The sequence below is a fragment of the Xenia sp. Carnegie-2017 genome, unplaced genomic scaffold (assembly GCF_021976095.1).
Source record: "Xenia sp. Carnegie-2017 unplaced genomic scaffold, XeniaSp_v1 HiC_scaffold_6, whole genome shotgun sequence".
NCBI lineage: Eukaryota > Metazoa > Cnidaria > Anthozoa > Malacalcyonacea > Xeniidae > Xenia > Xenia sp. Carnegie-2017.
Window position 1 is genome coordinate 19559730 of NW_025813526.1, and position 21303 is coordinate 19581032.

General features: G+C 34.8%; 2 protein-coding genes and 1 pseudogene across 2 annotated transcripts in view; all 3 read left to right on the forward strand.

Moving 5' to 3' along the window:
- The window catches only part of LOC124456706 (sorting nexin-29-like), an 89940-nt gene that overhangs the window by 29735 nt on the left and 38902 nt on the right, over positions 1-21303 (forward strand). The window lies entirely within an intron of this gene.
- Positions 9511-10545, forward strand: LOC124456715 (eukaryotic translation initiation factor 3 subunit D-like). Its single transcript, XM_047007097.1, has 3 exons — positions 9511-9563; positions 9641-9866; positions 10430-10545. The coding sequence occupies exons 1-3, from the start codon at positions 9542-9544 to the stop codon at positions 10509-10511; spliced, it is 330 nt and encodes a 109-aa protein (XP_046863053.1). The 5' UTR covers positions 9511-9541; the 3' UTR covers positions 10512-10545.
- Positions 14816-18399, forward strand: LOC124456689 (annotated as a pseudogene).

Sequence of the window (21303 nt, forward strand, 5' to 3'; positions counted from 1 at the left end):
TTTGAAAAATCCTAGATCCGCCCCTGATCTACAATATGGCCAGTTTAAAAAGTCTACCGTGTAGTTTTTATTTACAGGCCTTTGTTTAGCAATGACTTGAAATTCTAAACGTAATTATATAAGATCATATTACGCGCATTCGTTTCTTCCGACTTTGTCGATGATTTTCTACAACTTATTTTTTTGTGCCACCTCCAGATTTTGGTTATGTTATAGACAATAAGAATATCTACAATATGGCCAAGTTTAAAAATTCTACCGTGTAATTTTTAGCTATAGAGCGGTTTGTCGAATATGGTGCCAGCTTCACAGTTAATACCAGAGTACATTCTCAAGGAATATTATTCCTTTTATTTTTTGTGCCATCTCCAGATTTTGGATATGTTATAGACAATAAGAATATCTACAATATGGCCAAGTTTAGAAAAATTCTACCGTGTAATTTTTTATTTACAGGCCTTTATTTAGCAATGACTTGAAATTCTAAACGTAATTATATAAGATCATATTACGCGCATTCGTTTCTTCCGACTTTGTCGATGATTTTCTACAACTTATTTTCTTGTGCCACCTCCAGATTTTGGATATGTCATAGACAATAAGAATAACTACAATATGGCCAAGTTTAAAAAAGTCTACCGTGTAGTTTTTTATTTACAGGCCTTTATTTAGCAATGACTTGAAATTCTAAACGTAATTATATAAGATCATATTGCGCGCACTCGTGTCTTTCGAATTTGTCGATGATTTTCTACAACTTATTTTCTTGTGCCACCTCCAGATTTTGGATATGTCATAGACAATAAGAATAACTACAATATGGCCAAGTTTAAAAAAGTCTACCGTGTAGTTTTTTATTTACAGGCCTTTGTTTAGCAATGACTTGAAATTCTAAACGTAATTATATAAGATCATATTACGCGCATTCGTTTCTTCCGACTTTGTCGATGATTTTCTACAACTTATTTTTTTGTGCCACCTTCAGATTTTGGTTATGTTATAGACAATAAGAATATGTACAATATGGCCAAGTTTAGAAAAATTCTACCGTGTAGGTTTTTATTTACAGGCCTTTGTTTAGCAATGACTTAAATTCTAAACGTAATTATATAAGATCATATTACGCGCATTCGTGTCTTCCGACTTTGTCGATGATTTTCTACAACTTATTTTTTTGTGCCACCTTCAGATTTTGGTTATGTTATAGACAATAAGAATATCTACAATATGGCCAAGTTTAGAAAAATTCTACCGTGTAATTTTTTATTTACAGGCCTTTATTTAGCAATGACTTGAAATTCTAAACGTAATTATATAAGATCATATTGCGCGCACTCGTGTCTTTCGAATTTGTCGATGATTTTCTACAACTTATTTTCTTGTGCCACCTCCAGATTTTGGATATGTCATAGACAATAGGACAATCTACAATATGGCCAAGTTTAAAAAAGTCTACCGTGTAGTTTTTTATTTACAGGCCTTTGTTTAGCAATGACTTGAAATTCTCAACCTAATTATATAAGATCATATTACGCGCATTCGTGTCATCCGACTTTGTTGATGATTTTCTGCAACTTATTTTTTTGTTCCACCTCCAGATTTTGGATATGTTATAGACAATAAGAATATCTACAATATGGCCAAGTTTAAAAAAATTCTACCGTGTAGTTTTTTATTTACAGGCCTTTGTTTAGCAATGACTTGAAATTCTAAACGTAATTATATAAGATCATATTACGCGCATTCGTTTCTTCCGACTTTGTCGATGATTTTCTACAACTTATTTTTTTGTGCCACCTCCAGATTTTGGATATGTTATAGACAATAAGAATATCTACAATATGGCCAAGTTTAAAAAAATTCTACCGTGTAGTTTTTTAGCTATAGAGCGGTTTGTCGAATGTGGTGCCAGCTTCACAGTTAATACCAGAGTACATTCTCAAGGAATATTATTCCTTTATTTTTGTGCCATCTCCAGATTTTGGATATGTTATAGACAATAAGAATATCTACAATTTGGCCAAGTTTAGAAAAATTCTACCGTGTAATTTTTTATTTACAGGCCTTTGTTTAGCAATGACTTGAAATTCTAAACGTAATTATATAAGATCATATTACGCGCATTCGTTTCTTCCGACTTTGTCGATGATTTTCTACAACTTATTTTTGTGCCACCTCCAGATTTTGGATATGTTATAGACAATAAGAATATCTACAATATGGCCAAGTTTAAAAAAATTCTACCGTGTGGTTTTTTATTTACAGGCCTTTGTTTAGCAATGACTTGAAATTCTCAACCTAATTATATAAGATCATATTACGCGCATTCGTGTCATCCGACTTTGTATATGATTTTCTACAATTTATTTTTTTGTGCCACCTCCAGATTTTGGATATGTTATAGACAATAAGAATGTCTACAATATGGCAAAGCTTAAAAAATTCTACAGTGTAGTTTTTTATTTACAGGCCTTTGTTTAGCAATGACTTGAAATTCTCAACCTAATTATATAAGATCATATTACGCGCATTCGTGTCATCCGAATTTGTCGATGATTTTCTACAACTTATTTTTGAACTGTTTCTCTGCTTTACTATAAGATCCTTCGGCAATTTAAATTAACCAAAATGGTTCTATTTCCTGCATAAATATCACGCGCTTGCTTTCTAAGATAGCCTTTTCCGACGTTCTAGAGAGTCTAAATTCGGAAAATTTTCTCGCTCGGCGCCAACCATGGTGGCGTCTCGTGAGCCCGACCAAATGTTTTTCGCTAGCTACCAGGGTTGCCAGATTGGCCTTTTGGAGGCCAAATAACTCAAATTTGGCTTCTTTTTTCCTTGCTTGGCCTCAAAAAATAAATTTGGCCATTTGGCTTCTTTTTGGCTTCTTTTTGCTTCCCACAGATTTTTAATGTCATTACTACTAAGTTTCACAGTTCTTTCACAAAAGATAAACGAAGTAGTTTTATTCTGTCACTACTTCCCAGGCTCTTTGCTCCGGTCATAGGCTCATGGCATCATTATATTTTCAACATGGCAGCCAAATGGAAAGCATCATATGAATCTGGAAGAAAATATACCAAAAGGTGGGAGAGCAAATTTATCTGGCTTTCGAAAGCATCAGATGGAAGTGAAAATGGGTATTGTAAGCTTTGCCATACTCAAATAAAGCCCAAACTATCAAATTTGACAAAGCACGAAAAGAGTGATAAGCACGTGCAACGGGTGAAAGCTTCAACGTCAGTAAGGCCAATTCAAGTTGTGCGAAACCCAACAATCGCCGACGAAGTAAAATGTACAGAAATTGAGCTAGCTGTGACAATGGCGTGTCACTCTTCTATTCTAACCATGGATCATCTTGGGGAGATTATAGCTCGAAATGCAAAGGGAAGTAGACTCGAAAACATAAAGTTACATCGTACGAAATGCACAAAAATTCTTACCAATGTAGTCAGTCCTGCACTGAAAGAAAAATTAATTGCTGATGTGAAAAGAAAGAAGTTCTCTTTCATCGTCGATGAGACTACCGATGTTTCTACAGCCAAACAGCTCTGTGTCATCATTCGGTATTACAGCAGTGTGGAGAAGAATATCGTCACAGCCTTTGTGGACCTGGTCAATGTTGCTCGTGCTTGTGCAGATGACCTTTTTTATACCATCCGAAATTGCCTTCGTGAAATTGACCTTGAATTAGTTGACTGCATTGGGTATGCCAGTGATGGAGCTTCTGTTATGGTCGGCAAACATGACTCAGTGTGGACAAGGCTTGAAGCTGTTGCCCCGAATTGCATCAAATTGACGTGTATCTGCCATTCGTTGTCGTTGTGCGTTCAACATGCTTTTGAAAAGCTTCTATCCAGCCTTGGATTCCTTCTAGCAGAAATTCCAAAGTGGTTTTCCAAAAGCACTATACGACGCGAAGCATACAAGTTACTTTATGAAACAATGAGTCCGGATGACGACCAATTACCACCATTTGAGAAATATTCAGCAACACGTTGGTTGGTGAGAGGAAAGTTGATCTTCCGTCTTTTGGCTAATTGGAACGAGCTCCAAGCTTATTTTGCTGTAGCAAAACCAGCAAGTACACAGAATGCCCGTTACAAAGCACGTACCCTTTTGGACATGCTCAACGATCCAATTGTCTATCTATATTTTCATTTCGTGTCGCCTCTAGTCACTGAATTCGAACGAGTAAATGCATTCTTCCAAGCTACCGATGCCGATCCCGAAGAGATGTTCACTGAATTAGATACACATCATAAGTCTCTGCGTGGAAGAGTTTTCGACATACAAGGCAAGCAACTTGCCATTGAAAAAGTAGATTTTGGTGGGAAGTTCTTGTGTGAAGCAACAAAATATGTCTCTTCTCAAAAGAACAAGGTTGTTGCTCAAGCTAAAGTTTTTGATTTGAAAAACGATGCTTAGATTTTCTTATCGAAGCTTTAAATCAAGTTGAAATGCGTCTACCTGCCACAAAAAACATATTCAAAGGATTAGAATATGTTCCAAGAAAAGTATTAGATGAAGCAACCAGAGCTCCTTTATGTCAGCTGCCACTTCCACATCTACGATATGAGAAACTCAACGAGATCGAAGAGCAGTACCGGAAGATCGTTCACCGTGATTGGAAAGAAGATTCAATCTTTGATGGAACTATTCCAGATACAGCGGCTGCATTTTGGTCATGCTTTGTCGACTTTCAAACTTCACTCGGAGACAAGCCATTTGAGCAGTTAGCAACGTATGCTTTGAACTGTCTCACTGCTCCCGTAAGCAATGCTGTGGTGGAGAGGACATTTTCCCTGTTAGCATCAATCAAGACTAAACAGCGCAACAGAATGAAACAAGAGTTGATGAAAGCCATAATTCGCATTCGCTCAAAGCTTCAGTTTGGAGAAAATTGCTGCGTGGACTTCAAGACAACCAAGCGAATGCTCGAGTTGTTTACGGCCAAACATATGTACGATGCTCGAAAGGAAACAAATTGATAGTTGACTCGACTTGTAGGACATTTGAGAGTGACATTCAGAAGTTTATATTGACCCCAGTATTGGTTGTTTTCATCTAACGTTGTTTACCTGTTTAATTCAACAGATGTCAACAGTATCAGTGTATATAGTTATTGTCAGTCATAACTTTATACTTTCATGTCATTATTATTTAATTTACTTCCTATTACGAGCCTCATTCATGATTCCTGATTGACCAAACTCTTGTTTGATGATTTTAGTCAAGCTTACAGGGGGGAGGGCACAAATCCTGCGTTGCTGGTTGTTCTAGCAATTTGGCCTCTTTTGTTGAAATTTGGCCTCATTTTCTACCGTGTTTGGCCTCGAGCATGCGCAGGAACCTGGCAACCCTGCTAGCTACGCCACCGATCACAAGTATAATGAAATAACACATATTTTATAAATATACCGTCTGGACCCAAAGATGAATAAAATTGCATGCTAGCAAGCAATTTGAATTCCTTGGCAAACAAACACATAACGATAAACAGGCCTTCCTTTCGATCGCAGTAATTATTTTTCGTAAGTAAATTGTTTGTATTTTGCAACTTCGTTTGATTGGTATACAATTACAGGATTACAAATTGCTACGGGTATCTATGATGTATATTTCATAGTACTAAGGTGTGACTAATATTTAGTAAAAATATATTAATTAAATATGACAAACATTTTGTATTTAAGGTCACATTTATACATCGTAAACACACATGATAATTCTTTATCTTTTGTCTTACAAACCTTTTGCTGGTCGACGGTTGGAACTTTGAACATTCAATCTTTCAGATAAATTCAACGTTCTGAAGAGTTAAGCGTCAAATGTCTGCGTCGTTTGAGTTAATACGTTGCGTCGTTGGGCATTTGTTATGTAATACAAAGACACAGAATAATATATAACGTAACAGAAGGGCCACTTAGCAAAAAAATGCGGTCCTGAATTTTAATGCGCATGCGCTACTTCCGCCATGATGGCAGCAAGATAAACTTACAACTCAAAAATCTTGGCGTTATTACTTGAAAAGTTGAAATATTTATCCTGAGACGACCAAATCAAAGCTGTTGTTAATAAACGCAATCAAGACCTACCCTCAGTATTGTGCTGAAAAGAGAACATACATTCAACATATTTTTATGCTTTTTCATGTACAACCAATGTGTACAATTCTATCGAGACCTGTATGAGAAATGCTGTGCCGTGGCCGTGTGAAAAATTTGACGTTCAAGATTAAACACAGATGCTCTAGAGAATTTTTTTGGAACAATACGCCAGCAAGGAGGTAATTTTGACAATCCCACGCCAATACAATTTATCAGGACTTTTTGAAAGGTTTTTTTCAGTTCACTTTTGACCTCTTCGAAAGAAAACTGTTCTAAAGATATACACACTCTGCTAACACAATTATAAAAAAAAAGCCCAACCCATTTAGTATGCCACTTACCCATGCAAAAGCTCCAAGTAACTCACAGTTGATTGGTGAAAATGACTACCGAGAACAAAATATTAGCAACAATTTATTGCTCAAAAATGCTGCTGCCTATGTTCCAGGATATTTGCTAAGCAAAGCTTTCAAAATCCACAGCTGTCTCCAATGTAAGAACGTTTTGACTTCAAATAACATAAACAACGATGGTAATTTGCTTTGCTATTTCAAGGCACATAAAGAACTCAACTTTGGTGGGCTGACTGCTCCTTCATCGTAATATTTAAATTACATTATGCAACTTGAAGACACCTTCGTGGATTGCTTCTCAGTTACAACCAAAAATCTGAATGTTGGAAAAAGCATCTTGAAGAGTCTTAACAAGATACCACTGTTATACCACAGTTTCCACTGCAATATTTGGTCAAACTTTTTTTCATTTTATCGTTAGAAACTACAATATTTAAGCAGCTTTGAGGCAATCGTTTGCTTTCTCAGTAAAACAATACCGAAAATGATTTCCGACAACTTGGTATTAATTGTCATCGGGTCGTCGGTATGGTCGTCGGTCACAAACAATGATGACGTTCTACCTTTGACTGATGGAAACATGCAAACCAGTCAATATTCAATATTGCGTTTGAACGAATTCATTTTATTCCTCCTGTCATTGAAGATAACCCAAACGGCTGGGGTCCTACCTCTATTTCAGATGCATTTAAAGGAATACCTTATCAACCATTCTCTAAAGGAGATAAACTTGGCAAGGTAAAATATTTTATATTTCATAAAAAAATTTCTTGCCATCAATGTCTTCCACTCTGACCTTTAGTTGTTCTTATATTTTTGTGTCACGTGGTGAAATTTATAATCATATTTTACTAGCTATTATTGTAAAACATTGTTATGTAGTCATCATTAAAAAACCACTCTACACTTATAAGAGGATAAAATATTATTTCTTGTATTGACTGTATAAATATAGGTCTTATAACATACATTTTCATTTTATGTAGGTTTCTGATTGGTCAAGTACAGCCTATCAAGATCGTTGATACCAAAGTTTGTATTCTGTCTAGACTTCACTATTTTCATGCAGTTTAATCATATTGTTTTACTTCTATAGATAAATATTTAAATCAATTTGGTGATGGTAATCAATATGCATATTATCACAAAGAAGATGAATCAACTTTCCATCTTGTTGACACAAGTCGACCACAAAAGCCTGTTTACATGCGCAATAGGAAAAAATTCAATCAGGTACAATAGAAACTTTTCTATACTTTTAAGTCTCAAAATAAAATCACTTCTGTATTATATTTGTAAATTTCTTCATCTAAATGACTCCTTTTCATATGAACAACATTAACATAAAAATTTTTTATTTTTTAAAGGAATAATCGACATGATAAAGAGCGTCAAATGCAACGTCAGCAAGCTGGGATGCAGAATTTGTTGAAGACTCGTGACAACAGACTCCATCGTAAATTGCAGAAACAATTTGCCAATAGAAACAACTGGCCGGAACGTAGAAATCAGGTTTGTAATAAACTTAGTTGAGGGAGGGTAAGTTTTAAGGTGCAACCTCAGTGAAGAAAGTGGACAAAAGAATTGTGATAGTGTGTTACATGTATGTAAACTTTGAACTCCAAAGGATACATTATAAATTTATAGTAATTATGCAACTTGCATAAAATATTATGGTACACAAACGGATGTACCTCAACCATGAACACCTCGGATGATACATAATAAATATGTAGTAACATGACTGGTACACTTATGGATATATTGTAATTTTATATCTTTATATTTAACTTATATGTAGACTCCTCAGAGGATATATAATAAATATGTAGTAACATGACTGGTACACTTATGGATATACTGTAATTTTATATCTATATGTTTAACTTATATGTAGACTCCTCAGAGGATATATAATAAATATATAGTAACATGACTGGTACACTTATGGATATACTGTAATTTTATATCTATATATTTAACTTATAAGTAGACTCCTCAGAGGATACATAATAAATATATAGTAACATGACTGGTACACTTATGGATGTACTGTAATTTTATATCTATATGTTTAACTTATATGTAGACTCCTCAGAGGATATATAATAAATATATAGTAACATGACTGGTACACTTATGGATATACTGTAATTTTATATCTATATATTTATCTTATATGTAGACTCCTCAGAGGATACATAATAAATATATAGTAACATGACTGGTACACTTATGGATGTACTGTAATATTATATCTATATGTTTAACTTATATGTAGACTCCTCAGAGGATATATAATAAATATATAGTAACATGACTGGTACACTTATGGATATACTGTAATTTTATATCTATATGTTTAACTTATATGTAGACTCCTCAAAGGATACGTAATGCGTCTGTGATGATTCGGGAAGAGTTGAAGGTTATAATATCTTGTTTTTATGTGTTTATGAAGATCTCTCCATTTCTGTGCTTTGTTAAATAGGGTAAAATGTGGTGAACTGGAATATTATGACAAGGCTTATGATCGTGTCAACATTAAGAATGAAGTCCCACTTGCCTTGCAAAACAGGATTTTCCATAAAGTCACAATGACTGATGATCCTGTTATCAGAAATGTAAGAAAACATTACTTGCTTTCATTGAATTAAATGGTTTGGATAACCATCATAATGATAACCACCAATGATAACCACAATCTTAACCACCAATGTTAACCACCAATCATGACCAGTTATTAACCACCAATCATGACCAGTTATTAACCACCAATCATGACCAGTTATTAACCACCAATCATGACCAGTTATTAACCATCAATAATAACCAAGAATTATAAGCGCATGCATATTACAAATGAATTTTAGGAACGAAATGTAAAAATATTTACTTTATTGAAAAACTTAATTGTTCAATTTACTTTGATTTTACCAGATTTTAATGAAAGGAAATTTGTTTGCTACAGATACCATTATATCTACAAGAATTATCAATATACTATTAGTGATATTTATAACTATAAATTAAGTATTTATTTCATGTGTTTTTGGCGTGTTGGCTCTGTTTTTTGACATGAGAGATGAATCAGCATTTGGTTTGTAAATTTTTTGTTTTAATTGATAATTTAAGAAACAACAAGCTGTTTTTTTATTATTGATCTACGTTTTTTAGATCTTTTGACTGTTAATGAAACAGCTGTGGAAACACCTATAGATGATAATGCAGAGAAAAGCATAAACTCTACGACGAACCTTGGTCTGGAAGCAACTTTCATAAACCAAAATTTCTCACAGCAAGTCTTAAAACGCTCAGAGGAAAAGGAGAAGTTTGATAAACCAAATCCTTTCATTGCTGAAGATAATGAAGAAGAAGAAAAGGTGGCATCCGTTGGTTACAGGTAAATTGTTCTTGTATAAATATAGATTGAAGACTAAGATCTAAAAAGGAGATATTGTGCTTTACAGTGTATAAAAAATTAGAACATTTAAAAATGTCCAGCAAACTATCATTTCATCAACATCCATGTATTTTGGCATTGTCTGATTTATCGCTGTTCAAACCGAGCTCTAGCATGTAGGGCTAGAATTCGCATGTAAAAGAGAGGTAAAATACAGGCCAACAGAGAGGGCTTGCCCATTACGTAGAGCTCATGTTAACAGCCCCTAAGAACCATGTGATATTTCTTCCATTACATTGTTTAAATACTGATGAGTTATAAATTTTCTTTAGAGTAAAGATACTATTATGCCTGGAGGGTAAAATGTTATCTATCATGACCAAATTCCTTATTTGTGTATATGTATAATAAAATGTAAAGATTTACAATGAGATTTTATGTATAAAAAATAGCAATGAGTTTGTTATAGAATGTGACTCGTTTTCCTTGTGTGATTGGTTCATTTCATTTGAATTCAAATTTAAAGCTCGTGTCATTAACTCACTTCTTTCTTCTTCTGTCAGATCCATATCTTCATCAGAACTGCTTTCATTTCTGTCATACGATTCATGTTTAGACGTTGATTCAACATTTTGCATTCTATAAAGAAACAACAGTATTTGCTCTCATGTTCATACCAATGATGGAAAAAAATTGAAAAGGAGAAAGTAAACTGGAAACACAAAGCTTTCAATAATTTACTTTTCTGCCAACTTTTTGGATCTAGTTTTCATTGGACTCAGTATCAGAATCTTCACAAGAATAACTGTAAAGCGTGTTCATTTATCTTCATGTGACCATAATCTTTGTTTGATGGATGATATGTTTGCAAAATGTTCATTTCATCGAAATGCACCTCCACACTATAAACAAAGGTAAGAGTTCTTGGATTAATCCTTCTCAAACAGCACTACACACTAGTAAATGTGGCGATCACTGCTATGATGACAGTGAACAATTTGGTGTATTATAAACTGCGAAACTTTGATTTGAAAAGCAGCCAATTTCATAGATCATACCATTGCTTCTGACACCTTATTTAAAAATAAATTCAAATTCTATACGTTAAATAAGTAGATTAATACAGTGTTTTATTAACTGCAGAACAAAGAGTATTTATTGTTCGATCTTGCTGTAGTGAAACTCACACAGTTTAATCATTGACCAAACAGGAAAATTTATATAAAAGGTATATGTACAAACTGTGGCTAACAAACCTGAAATTTCTTGAAATTTCTGAATAAATACTGCAGAATCATGCAAACTTTAAACTTCGACTGATTTCAATGGGTTGTTAACTTGTTGTTTTTTTACATCTTGTAGTTGGAAGTCGGAAATAAGAAAATAAAAGATGTTCGCCTTGCATGTTTTGTTGACAAATGAATATTTTCAAAGTATTAAAATGGGTTGTTAAGTGTTTAAGTTGACGTTTCGCTAATTACTTTCATTTAGCTTCGCTATGTACGTTGTTTGTTAGTATTATCATTCAAATTATCCACTTCAAATTTATTTCAAAGCAGATCACTGTGTTTTATGACAAAGATTTGCGTACAAGACTGATAGTCAAATACTTTTATGAAAGTCTGTTTCGTCAGTTTTAAAGCCAGACAATGTGTAAAGATACTTAAGAACTTAAGAGTCCTTGACTTTGACTTAGTTTAAACATTTTCACAAAAATAATCAAATCTACACCACCGTATTTATTTTAATTTTTAGCGAAAAATATAAGTTTATAGAAGTTACTAATGTACCTCTGATCCTCCAAAGAATTAGTCTGTTTTAAGATTCCTTTAGGTGTTTTACCAGAGGAAGTAGACGCCATCTTATCTCGAATTTACATTCTTGTAGACCAGGGTTGCCAGGTTCCTGCGCATGCTCGAGGCCAAACACGGTAGAAAATGAGGCCAAATTTCAACAAAAGAGGCCAAATTGCTAGAACAACCAGCAACGCAGGATTTGTGCCCTCCCCCCTGTAAGCTTGACTAAAATCATCAAACAAGAGTTTGGACAATCAGGAATCATGAATGAGGCTCGTAATAGGAAGTAAATTAAATAATAATGACATGAAAGTATAAAGTTATGACTGACAATAACTATATACACTGATACTGTTGACATCTGTTGAATTAAACAGGTAAACAACGTTAGATGAAAACAACCAATACTGGGGTCAATATAAACTTCTGAATGTCACTCTCAAATGTCCTACAAGTCGAGTCAACTATCAATTTGTTTCCTTTCGAGCATCGTACATATGTTTGGCCGTAAACAACTCGAGCATTCGCTTGGTTGTCTTGAAGTCCACGCAGCAATTTTCTCCAAACTGAAGCTTTGAGCGAATGCGAATTATGGCTTTCATCAACTCTTGTTTCATTCTGTTGCGCTGTTTAGTCTTGATTGATGCTAACAGGGAAAATGTCCTCTCCACCACAGCATTGCTTACGGGAGCAGTGAGACAGTTCAAAGCATACGTTGCTAACTGCTCAAATGGCTTGTCTCCGAGTGAAGTTTGAAAGTCGACAATGCATGACCAAAATGCAGCCGCTGTATCTGGAATAGTTCCATCAAAGATTGAATCTTCTTTCCAGTCACGGTGAACGATCTTCCGGTACTGCTCTTCGATCTCGTTGAGTTTCTCATATCGTAGATGTGGAAGTGGCAGCTGACATAAAGGAGCTCTGGTTTCTTCATCTAATACTTTTCTTGGATGAAGGACGCTTAATCCTTTGAATATGTCTTTTGTGGCAGGTAGACGCATTTCAACTTGATTTAAAGCTTCGATAAGAAAATCTAAGCATCGTTTTTTCAAATCAAGAACTTTAGCTTGAGCAACAACCTTGTTCTTTTGAGAAGAGATATATTTTGTTGCTTCACACAAGAACTTACCACCAAAATCTACTTTTTCAATGGCAAATTGCTTGCCTTGTATGTCGAAAACTCTTCCACGCAGAGACTTATGATGTGTATCTAATTCAGTGAACATCTCTTCGGGATCGGCATCGGTAGCTTGGAAGAATGCATTTACTCGTTCGAATTCAGTGACTAGAGGCGACACGAAATGAAAATATAGATAGACAATTGGATCGTTGAGCATGTCCAAAAGGGTGCGTGCTTTGTAACGGGCATTCTGTGTACTTGCTGGTTTTGCTACAGCAAAATAAGCTTGGAGCTCGTTCCAATTAGCCAAAAGACGGAAGATCAACTTTCCTCTCACCAACCAACGTGTTGCTGAATATTTCTCAAATGGTGGTAATTGGTCGTCATCGGGACTCATTGTTTCATAAAGTAACTTGTATGCTTCGCGTCGTATAGTGCTTTTGGAAAACCACTTTGGAATTTCTGCTAGAAGGAATCCAAGGCTGGATGGAAGCTTTTCAAAAGCATGTTGGACGCATAACGACAACGAATGGCAGATACACGTCAATTTGATGCAATTCGGGGCAACAGCTTCAAGCCTTGTCCACACTGAGTCATGTTTGCCGACCATAACAGAAGCACCATCACTGGCATACCCAATGCAGTCAACTAATTCAAGGTCAATTTCACGAAGGCAATTTCGGATGGCATAAAAAAGGTCATCTGCACAAGCACGAGCAACATTGACCAGGTCCACAAAGGCAGTGACGATATTCTTTTCCACACTGCTGTAATACCGAATGATGACACAGAGCTGTTTGGCTGTAGAAACATCGGTAGTCTCATCGACGATTAAAGAGAACTTCTTTCCTTTCACATCTGCAATTAATTCTTCTTTCAGTGCAGGACTGACTACATTGGTAAGAATTTTAGTGCATTTCGTACGATGTATCTTTATGTTTTCGAGTCTACTTCCCTTTGCATTTCGAGCTATAATCTCCCCAAGATGATCCATGGTTAGAATAGAAGAATGACACGCCATTGTCACAGCTAGCTCAATTTCTGTACGTTTTACTTCGTCGGCGATCGTTGGGTTTCGCACAACTTGAATTGGCCTTACTGACGTTGAAGCCCTAACCCGTTGCACGTGCTTATCACTCTTTTCGTGCTTAGTCAAATTTGATAGTTTGGGCTTTATTTGAGTATGGCAAAGCTTACAATACCCATCTTCACTTCCATCTGTTGCTTTCGAAAGCCAGATAAATTTGCTCTCCCACCTTTTGGTATATTTTCTTCCAGATTCATATGATGCTTTCCATTTGGCTGCCATGTTGAAAATATAATGATGCTATGAGCCTATGACCGGCGCAAAGAGCCTGGGAAGTAGTGACAGAATAGAACCATTTCGTTTATCTTTTGCGAAAGAACTGTGAAACTTAGTAGTAATGACATTAAAAATCTGTGGGAAGCAAAAAGAAGCCAAAAAGAAGCCAAATGGCCAAATTTATTTTTTGAGGCCAAGCAAGGAAAAAAGAAGCCAAATTTGAGTTATTTGGCCTCCAAAAGGCCAATCTGGCAACCCTGTTGTAGACTCCTTTTGACTTTCACTTACTTGAAGTAATGAGAATCGCGCCAAATTTGTTATTAAAATTTGTTATTATTTCTATTGCTTACTTCCGTTTACTCATTTCCTGCGTTGTAAATATATATTTGTATGTATGGTTTTAAATATCATTCTGTCCGAGGATGACTTTGAAATAAAGTCGAAAATTTACAGTTCACTTCACGTCTTGTTTTGATGCATATTTTGCAATCTCAAGATGTCTTGCTTCTTCGGAATTTGTTTTGTACCATATTTCTTTAAATTGTCGGCTGGTCATGGTTTTTGTTATTAGAACATGGCGTAAATGCAACATGTGGTAAGTTTCTGTCGTAAAGTGGCATGTATAACCGCAAATACAACTGTTGCAACTTAAGAGAGAAATTTCAGTGCCATAGTTTAGTACAATTTTAAAATTTCATATATGAGAACAATATTTCTTTGTATATGTATGTTTTTTAGAGTTTGCAAAAGTTCGAAGGCAAGCAATCAACAGGGCTCACTCAGTATTCGTAAATATCTATCTGAGAAGTCTGGCTGAGATAATGGTACTTCGACTAATTATGGTCTAACTTTGTTAATTCAAGAACACAGTACTGGCAGTGATACTGGTTTTTGTTAGTTGCGGTATTTTTGGATTACACCTGGTAAATGTGTCAATTCATGAAGAAATTCAGACGCTGAAATGAGTTCTTTTACAATAACGTGAAGAGGAAAGAGACCACACAAAGTGATGAAGCGGTATGAATTTTTAAAGTGTTCTTTTTATTATTTGTAGTTGCACAAATTCATATTAATTTACATTTATTAGCACAGTCATATCAACAAAAGTATGTGTTCAAATTTATTTATGTCTACAAACATATATCCCCTCTATTAGATTAATGTTTCAAACCATATTTGAAACCAATGAACCATTTACGTAATTAAGTTACATTTGTTTCATTGGGTGCTATTTCTTGGTATGGATGGCAAAGGCTTATACAATTAGAATGCAATCAATTCTGGAATGTTTCTTATCTTTGGTTTCACATGCATACAGATTGGGTTTTTCCATTGGGTTAAAAATATTAAATACCTACAATGGTTTGTCGACTTTGAAGATAATCTTATGCTTCTCATATAAATGTTAAAGTGAATCTACCATTAATTTTCATTAATTGTTTGGCTGGATGCCACTTCAAACATTGTAATGTTTTTGTGTGACAGAATGCTCTTGGTTCGTCTTGAACCTTTCCTGTTTATTTTTTGCATGAACATATCAACTGAAAGTTTACAGGAAAGGTATGCATAGGTATCTTTCTTCGAAGTAAATTATAATTTCTTTGATAAAACATTGTTTTCACATCAAGTGATTCTGCTTTTAGAAATATTAATTACCACCAAAGTGGTTGTCATTGGTTGATTTTATGGGGAAAACAGGGAATAAATAATTTGGACAAAAAAACTGTAATATATTTAGAATGTGTAGTGTATGCTCAGAGCATATCCTATGTAATAATTTGTGGTGCAGCCACTAGAATCACTGTTGGAGGCTTGTCTCAATTGACCACCAATGTAAAAAAGAGGTTTGCTGTGAAATAACTGTGTCTCTATGTTCTCTACCACTTTCATAGCGTGTTTACATCCTAAATTTTCTTCCTTAGTAACAGTCAGGCTGCAAGCAAGCTACCAGTTTCATAATATGATTACCATCTATTCAGAAATGCAAAGAAGATGAGAAGTGGGATTTTCTGCTGGATGGGTTTGCTGCATTAATGAAAGTTGAATGGGTTGAAACAAAAATTGTTGGCAAGTACGTAGCAATTTCACTTGTTCTTCAGTTAAAGAATGAAAAACATTTAATTGTTTTGTATGATGGTGTTTACTGCTTCAGAAAAGCGAAAAGAAAAAAGATCGCATTCATTTTCTATGGAAGTACTATTGTAATGTTGCTTTGAACAGCATATTTAATTATGCAACGATCTAACTGAATTTCAAACTTGCTGAAAAATTTAACTTCTGTGAATAAGCTCACACTAAACTCTCGTTCCACTGAAAGTTATGTAGCCAGCCAAATTGCAACTTTGGTCATGTTTTGTAACTTCGCATCAATATCATAATTTTGTTTCTTTAGAAAAAAAACATACTTTCGATTAAAAAACATACTTAAAAAAAAACATACTTTCGATTTGCCCGAGACAGGTGCAAGCGCGCTTACCGACGAGTATTTAACAAAATCGGATAACATGAAGTAATGCGGTATTCTCACGGTCAAACATTGACTAAGTTGAGGGAAGCTTAGTACTTTCCCCGTGTTTCAAAAAAATTCATTAAACTACGGTGAAGTAAACATATTAAAAATGGCTCTTGAAAATACGGTCCAATCATCCGAAAAATACGAAGCAGTTATGGTTCTCAGTGGAGTTGGGGATGCTCTAGGTTATAAGAATGGTTTGTGGGAATTCTGTTACAGTGGTACTCAAATTCATGAAGAACTAGAAAAACTGACATTGTAGGATGGAGGGTTAGTGACGACACTGTACTACACATTGCTACAGCTGAAGCGTTGGTTTCTGAATGGACAACAACGGAAGAGTTATTGAGCATTATGGCTACAAAGTACAAGAAGACATGTGCTGAGGATATGTGGGAAAGAGCTCCTGGTCAGACCACAACAAAGATATGTTTCATGTTACGACCTCTTGAGGAAAAAGGTTACATTATACCATTTAATGAAGGAGGTGGAGGATGTGGTGCAGCTATGAGATCCATGTGTATAGGTTTGATGTTTCCTTGTGAAGATCAAATTGAAATGTTAATTGAAATTGCTGTTGAAAGTGGAAGGATGACTCATAATCACCCCACAGGTATTCACCTTTCATAATAAAGCAACAATTTCAGATCATGTATAAATTATCAAGTCACTAATGTCTAGTGTTTTGTCTATCAACAAGTGTTGCTTTGTATAAAGTTTGCTAGGTTTTCCTGTTATCTGCATTTCTTTTCATTTTAACAAACTGTTATAGTAATTTAGCTTTTCAATCCTTTTGCTTTTCTTAGATGTTTTATCTTCAACTCTTCCTTAGAGAAGGTTGACCTAAGGTTTGCATAAGTCTATGCAATCCATCATTTTCCAGAACCACATTTCAAATTCCTCCATCCTTCTAACATTGCTCACTTTAAATGACCATATGTTTGATCCATCCCTTTTATCGCTTCTCCACATTCCCAAATTTCGGTCTTCTAAAAGCTGCATGAATTGCCATTTCTGTTCTTGCTTTAATATCTTCACTACTACAGCCATTGAATCCATGATCAATATCAAAATGCCGCTATTATGTAAATAGGGTCATCATAATGTAAGTGACATGAAATTAGCAATCTTTAAAGCTAATGATTTTAATTATAGGTTATCTTGGGGCTGTTACTGCAGCTTTATTTACAGCCTATGCTATACAGAAGATGGCTCCAAAAAAATGGGGAGCAGGACTTTTAAATGTTTTACCCAAAGTTTGGGAATACATTGAGAAGGTGGTCGTGATGTAGAAGAAAACAAGAAATCTTGGGGCTACTTTAAAAACAGTTGGGAGTCATATCTTCAACTACGGGGATTAATGAATGGAACCAGTGAACCAAAGTTTCCAGTGAATTATAACATACCTGAATGTGATGCTTTTTATAAATCTGTCAGTTATGCAGGTTGGGGTGGGTCCAGTGGTCATGATGCACCAATGATTGCTTACGATGCTTTGATGATGGCAAAAGATTCCTGGTTTCAATTGTGCTCTTGTTCTATGTTTCATGGTGGAGATAGTGACAGCACAGGAATATTGGCTGCAGCATGGTGGGGTGGTATGTATGGTATGAAAGGTGTACCCCTTGGAAATTATAGGAACCTGGAATATGGTCATAGGCTTACGGAGCTTGGTAAAAAATTACTGAATGTATCAAAGAATATGAACAACTAACAGGATAGTATTTATTTAACAAAATTCTGTCATCCCAATATACTTTAGTATGTTTGTAAATCATACAATAAAAATTACTACTTGGTTATAACATAAAAACAAATTACTTTAGAAATAAAGTCTAAAGAAGAATGTCAGATTCAGGGCATGGGCAGTTCTAAGTTCTACTTAGGATGATTCCTGGCTGTAGAGTAAGTTTATTGACTAGATATCAGTGAAACTATATATAGACAAGGATCATTACAACTTTAGGTTCATTTTACCTCACAAAATGCAAATTGCAAACGTTTTATTCACTACCAAAAATACCTTCTGAGGGAGAGGGGAGCTGACTTGGCAGGTGGAAGCCTTGCTCCTACGGTCTATGTGTTAAAAATAGGCTTAACATAATTTAGAAGGCACAATTTTCTTTAAAACACGTAGCTACCAAAGTGTAACTGTAAAGCTTTGTCATATTCCCGAGTTTCATAATACAACACACCTAGATTGTTTAAAAGCCTTAACGACATCAACCTGACTACTTCCTAACGTTTTTTTTGCGAATTTTCTTAGCTTTTTCGTAAAACTCTATAGCTTTGTCGTAGTTTCCAGTTTTTTTAAACACCGCACCAAGATTGTTTAAAGACGCAGCGACATCAACATGATTTGGACCTAACGATTGTTTTCGAATTTCCAGAGCTTTTTCATAAAGCTCTATAGCTTTGTCGTAGTTTCCAGTTTCATGTAACACCGCACCAAGATTGTTTAAAGACGCAGCGACATTAACATGATTTGGACCTAACGATTGTTTTTTAATTTCCAGAGCTTTTTCATGAAATTCTATAGCTTTGTCGTAGTTTCCAGTGTTAATATACACATTACCAAGATTGTTTAAAGACGCAGCGACATTAACATGATTTGGACCTAACGATTGTTTTCGAATTTCCAGAGCTTTTTCATGAAATTCTATAGCTTTGTCGTAGTTTCCAGTGTTAATATACACATTACCAAGATTGTTTAAAGACGCAGCGACATCAACATGATTTGGACCTAACGATTGTTTTCGAATTTCCAGAGCTTTTTCGTAAAACTCTTTAGCTTTGTTGTTGTTTCCAGTTTCATTATACACATTACCAAGATTGTTTAAAGACGTAGCGACATCAACATGATTTGGACCTAACGATTGTTTTCGAATTTCCAGAGCTTTTTCATGAAACTCTATAGCTTTGTTGTTGTTTCCAGTTTCATGTAACACCAAACCAAGATTGTTTAAAGACGTAGCGACATGAACATGATTTGGACCTAACAATTGTTTTCGAATTTCCAGAGCTTTTTCGTGATAATTTATAGCTTTGCCATATCCCCCCGTGTCTTCGTGTAAAATACCGAGCTCAGTAAAATACCAAGCTTTGTTAAATATAAGTTCTTCAGATTTAAATTTATCCAATAGTTCAAGAGCAAGATCGTATTTTCCAAAATGTCTTAATTTGTCAACAAAATATTGGAAAACTTGTAAAGTGTTCATGTTGATTTTTATCTTGTTGGTCTTTAATAATTGAACAATTTTTTCAAGATGTGGCATTAATTTGATTTCGTCGTCTCTCTCTTTAAACATGTAAAGTGCTTTAGATATTTGATCAACGTTAGTTTCCATTTCATGTTCTTCATTTGAATGTTCAGATTGATAAACAATAATTGCTTTGTGAACAATGCGATGTAGACTAATGTCATTATTTTCTGAATGCAAGAACAATGAGCAGTCCTTTAAACAAAGACATATATCTTCCTTTGAGTGTTTGGGATCTATTTTTTGAACATAAAAAACAATAATGTCTCGTGGTATAGGATCAAACGATATCACGGAAAAAAAGTTAATAACAATTGCCAATATTGAGGATTCTGCAGCATTTTGTCTGACAGCTAAAAGTGAAGCTTGTAGCATACTTCTAGGATACACCGAGTTAAATTTAACAATAGTGGCGTCCATGGTTTCTTGTTCTTCTAAAGATATTTTCTTTAAATATTGTTTCCAAGTAAATGAGCAGTTTGCTTTGTTTACACGACTGAAATAATAACCAGCGGTAGCCAAAGCCAGCGGTTGACGATCTAATGCGTGGGATACTTCATTCAACAGTTGATCATCAGTATTATCATCTTTAGTGTAATATTCCAACAGTTGACAACATTCTTTATCATTCATTCCACTTCTGATAGAAATACGTTTGCTAAACTCATCGTCTTGAGGTACGGCATCTGTGTTCTGGATAGTTACTATGATTTGTCCATTTATCCACATGGGATCACCAACTTGGGGGAGTAATGAAGAAATTTTGCTCAGCTGTGCCACGTTGTCTACAATGATCAACCAATTTTTCCAGAATTTTAATCGTGTGGATACTAACGATCGCAAATTCTTCACTTTGTCTGCGATGGAACAATTTTCATCTTCAAATTTTTTAATCATATACTTGTCACAGTTTAAACGGTATCCAAGTTCACAGTAAGTTTTTAAAAGAGATTCCTCATTTTTTCCATCGAGAGTCATTACAAACGAAGTTCTATTTTTCCAATCACACGATATTTTTTCACAAACCTGTCTTGCAAGTTGTGATTTACCACTGCCAGGATTACCAGTGATGTAAAAATATGTCAGTTTATCATTGTTATCATTGCTTAATTTTTCAAGATCTTTTTTAATTTTATCTCGTAATTCAGTGCGTTCAACGAGAAAATGATTAGGTTTTGAAGGAAGAACTTGAAATGAATTAAACTTGTTTCGATTATTTTTTATTTCATTGATTCCATCGAGGGAAAATTTTAAATATTGAAATGATTTTTCAATGATATTGACTATTCCATCAAAATCATCATCTGAGTAATTGCTTCCATGCCAATGAGCGTCATTGTTTCTTTCACAACGAAGTGCATGAACAGCATCCTTTGTTTTTTTATCAAGGTGCTTTCCAATTGAATTTGAAAAAACTATTGCATCAAATAATATCGTACAGTCCCA

Coding starts and splice junctions, on each gene's coding strand:
- LOC124456715 (XM_047007097.1), top strand. CDS start 9,542: ATGAGAGATGAATCAGCATTTG. Junction 9,564..9,640: donor GAGAGATGAATCAGCATTTG/GTTTGTAAATTT, acceptor TACGTTTTTTAG/ATCTTTTGACTGTTAATGAA. Junction 9,867..10,429: donor GTGGCATCCGTTGGTTACAG/GTAAATTGTTCT, acceptor TTCTTCTGTCAG/ATCCATATCTTCATCAGAAC.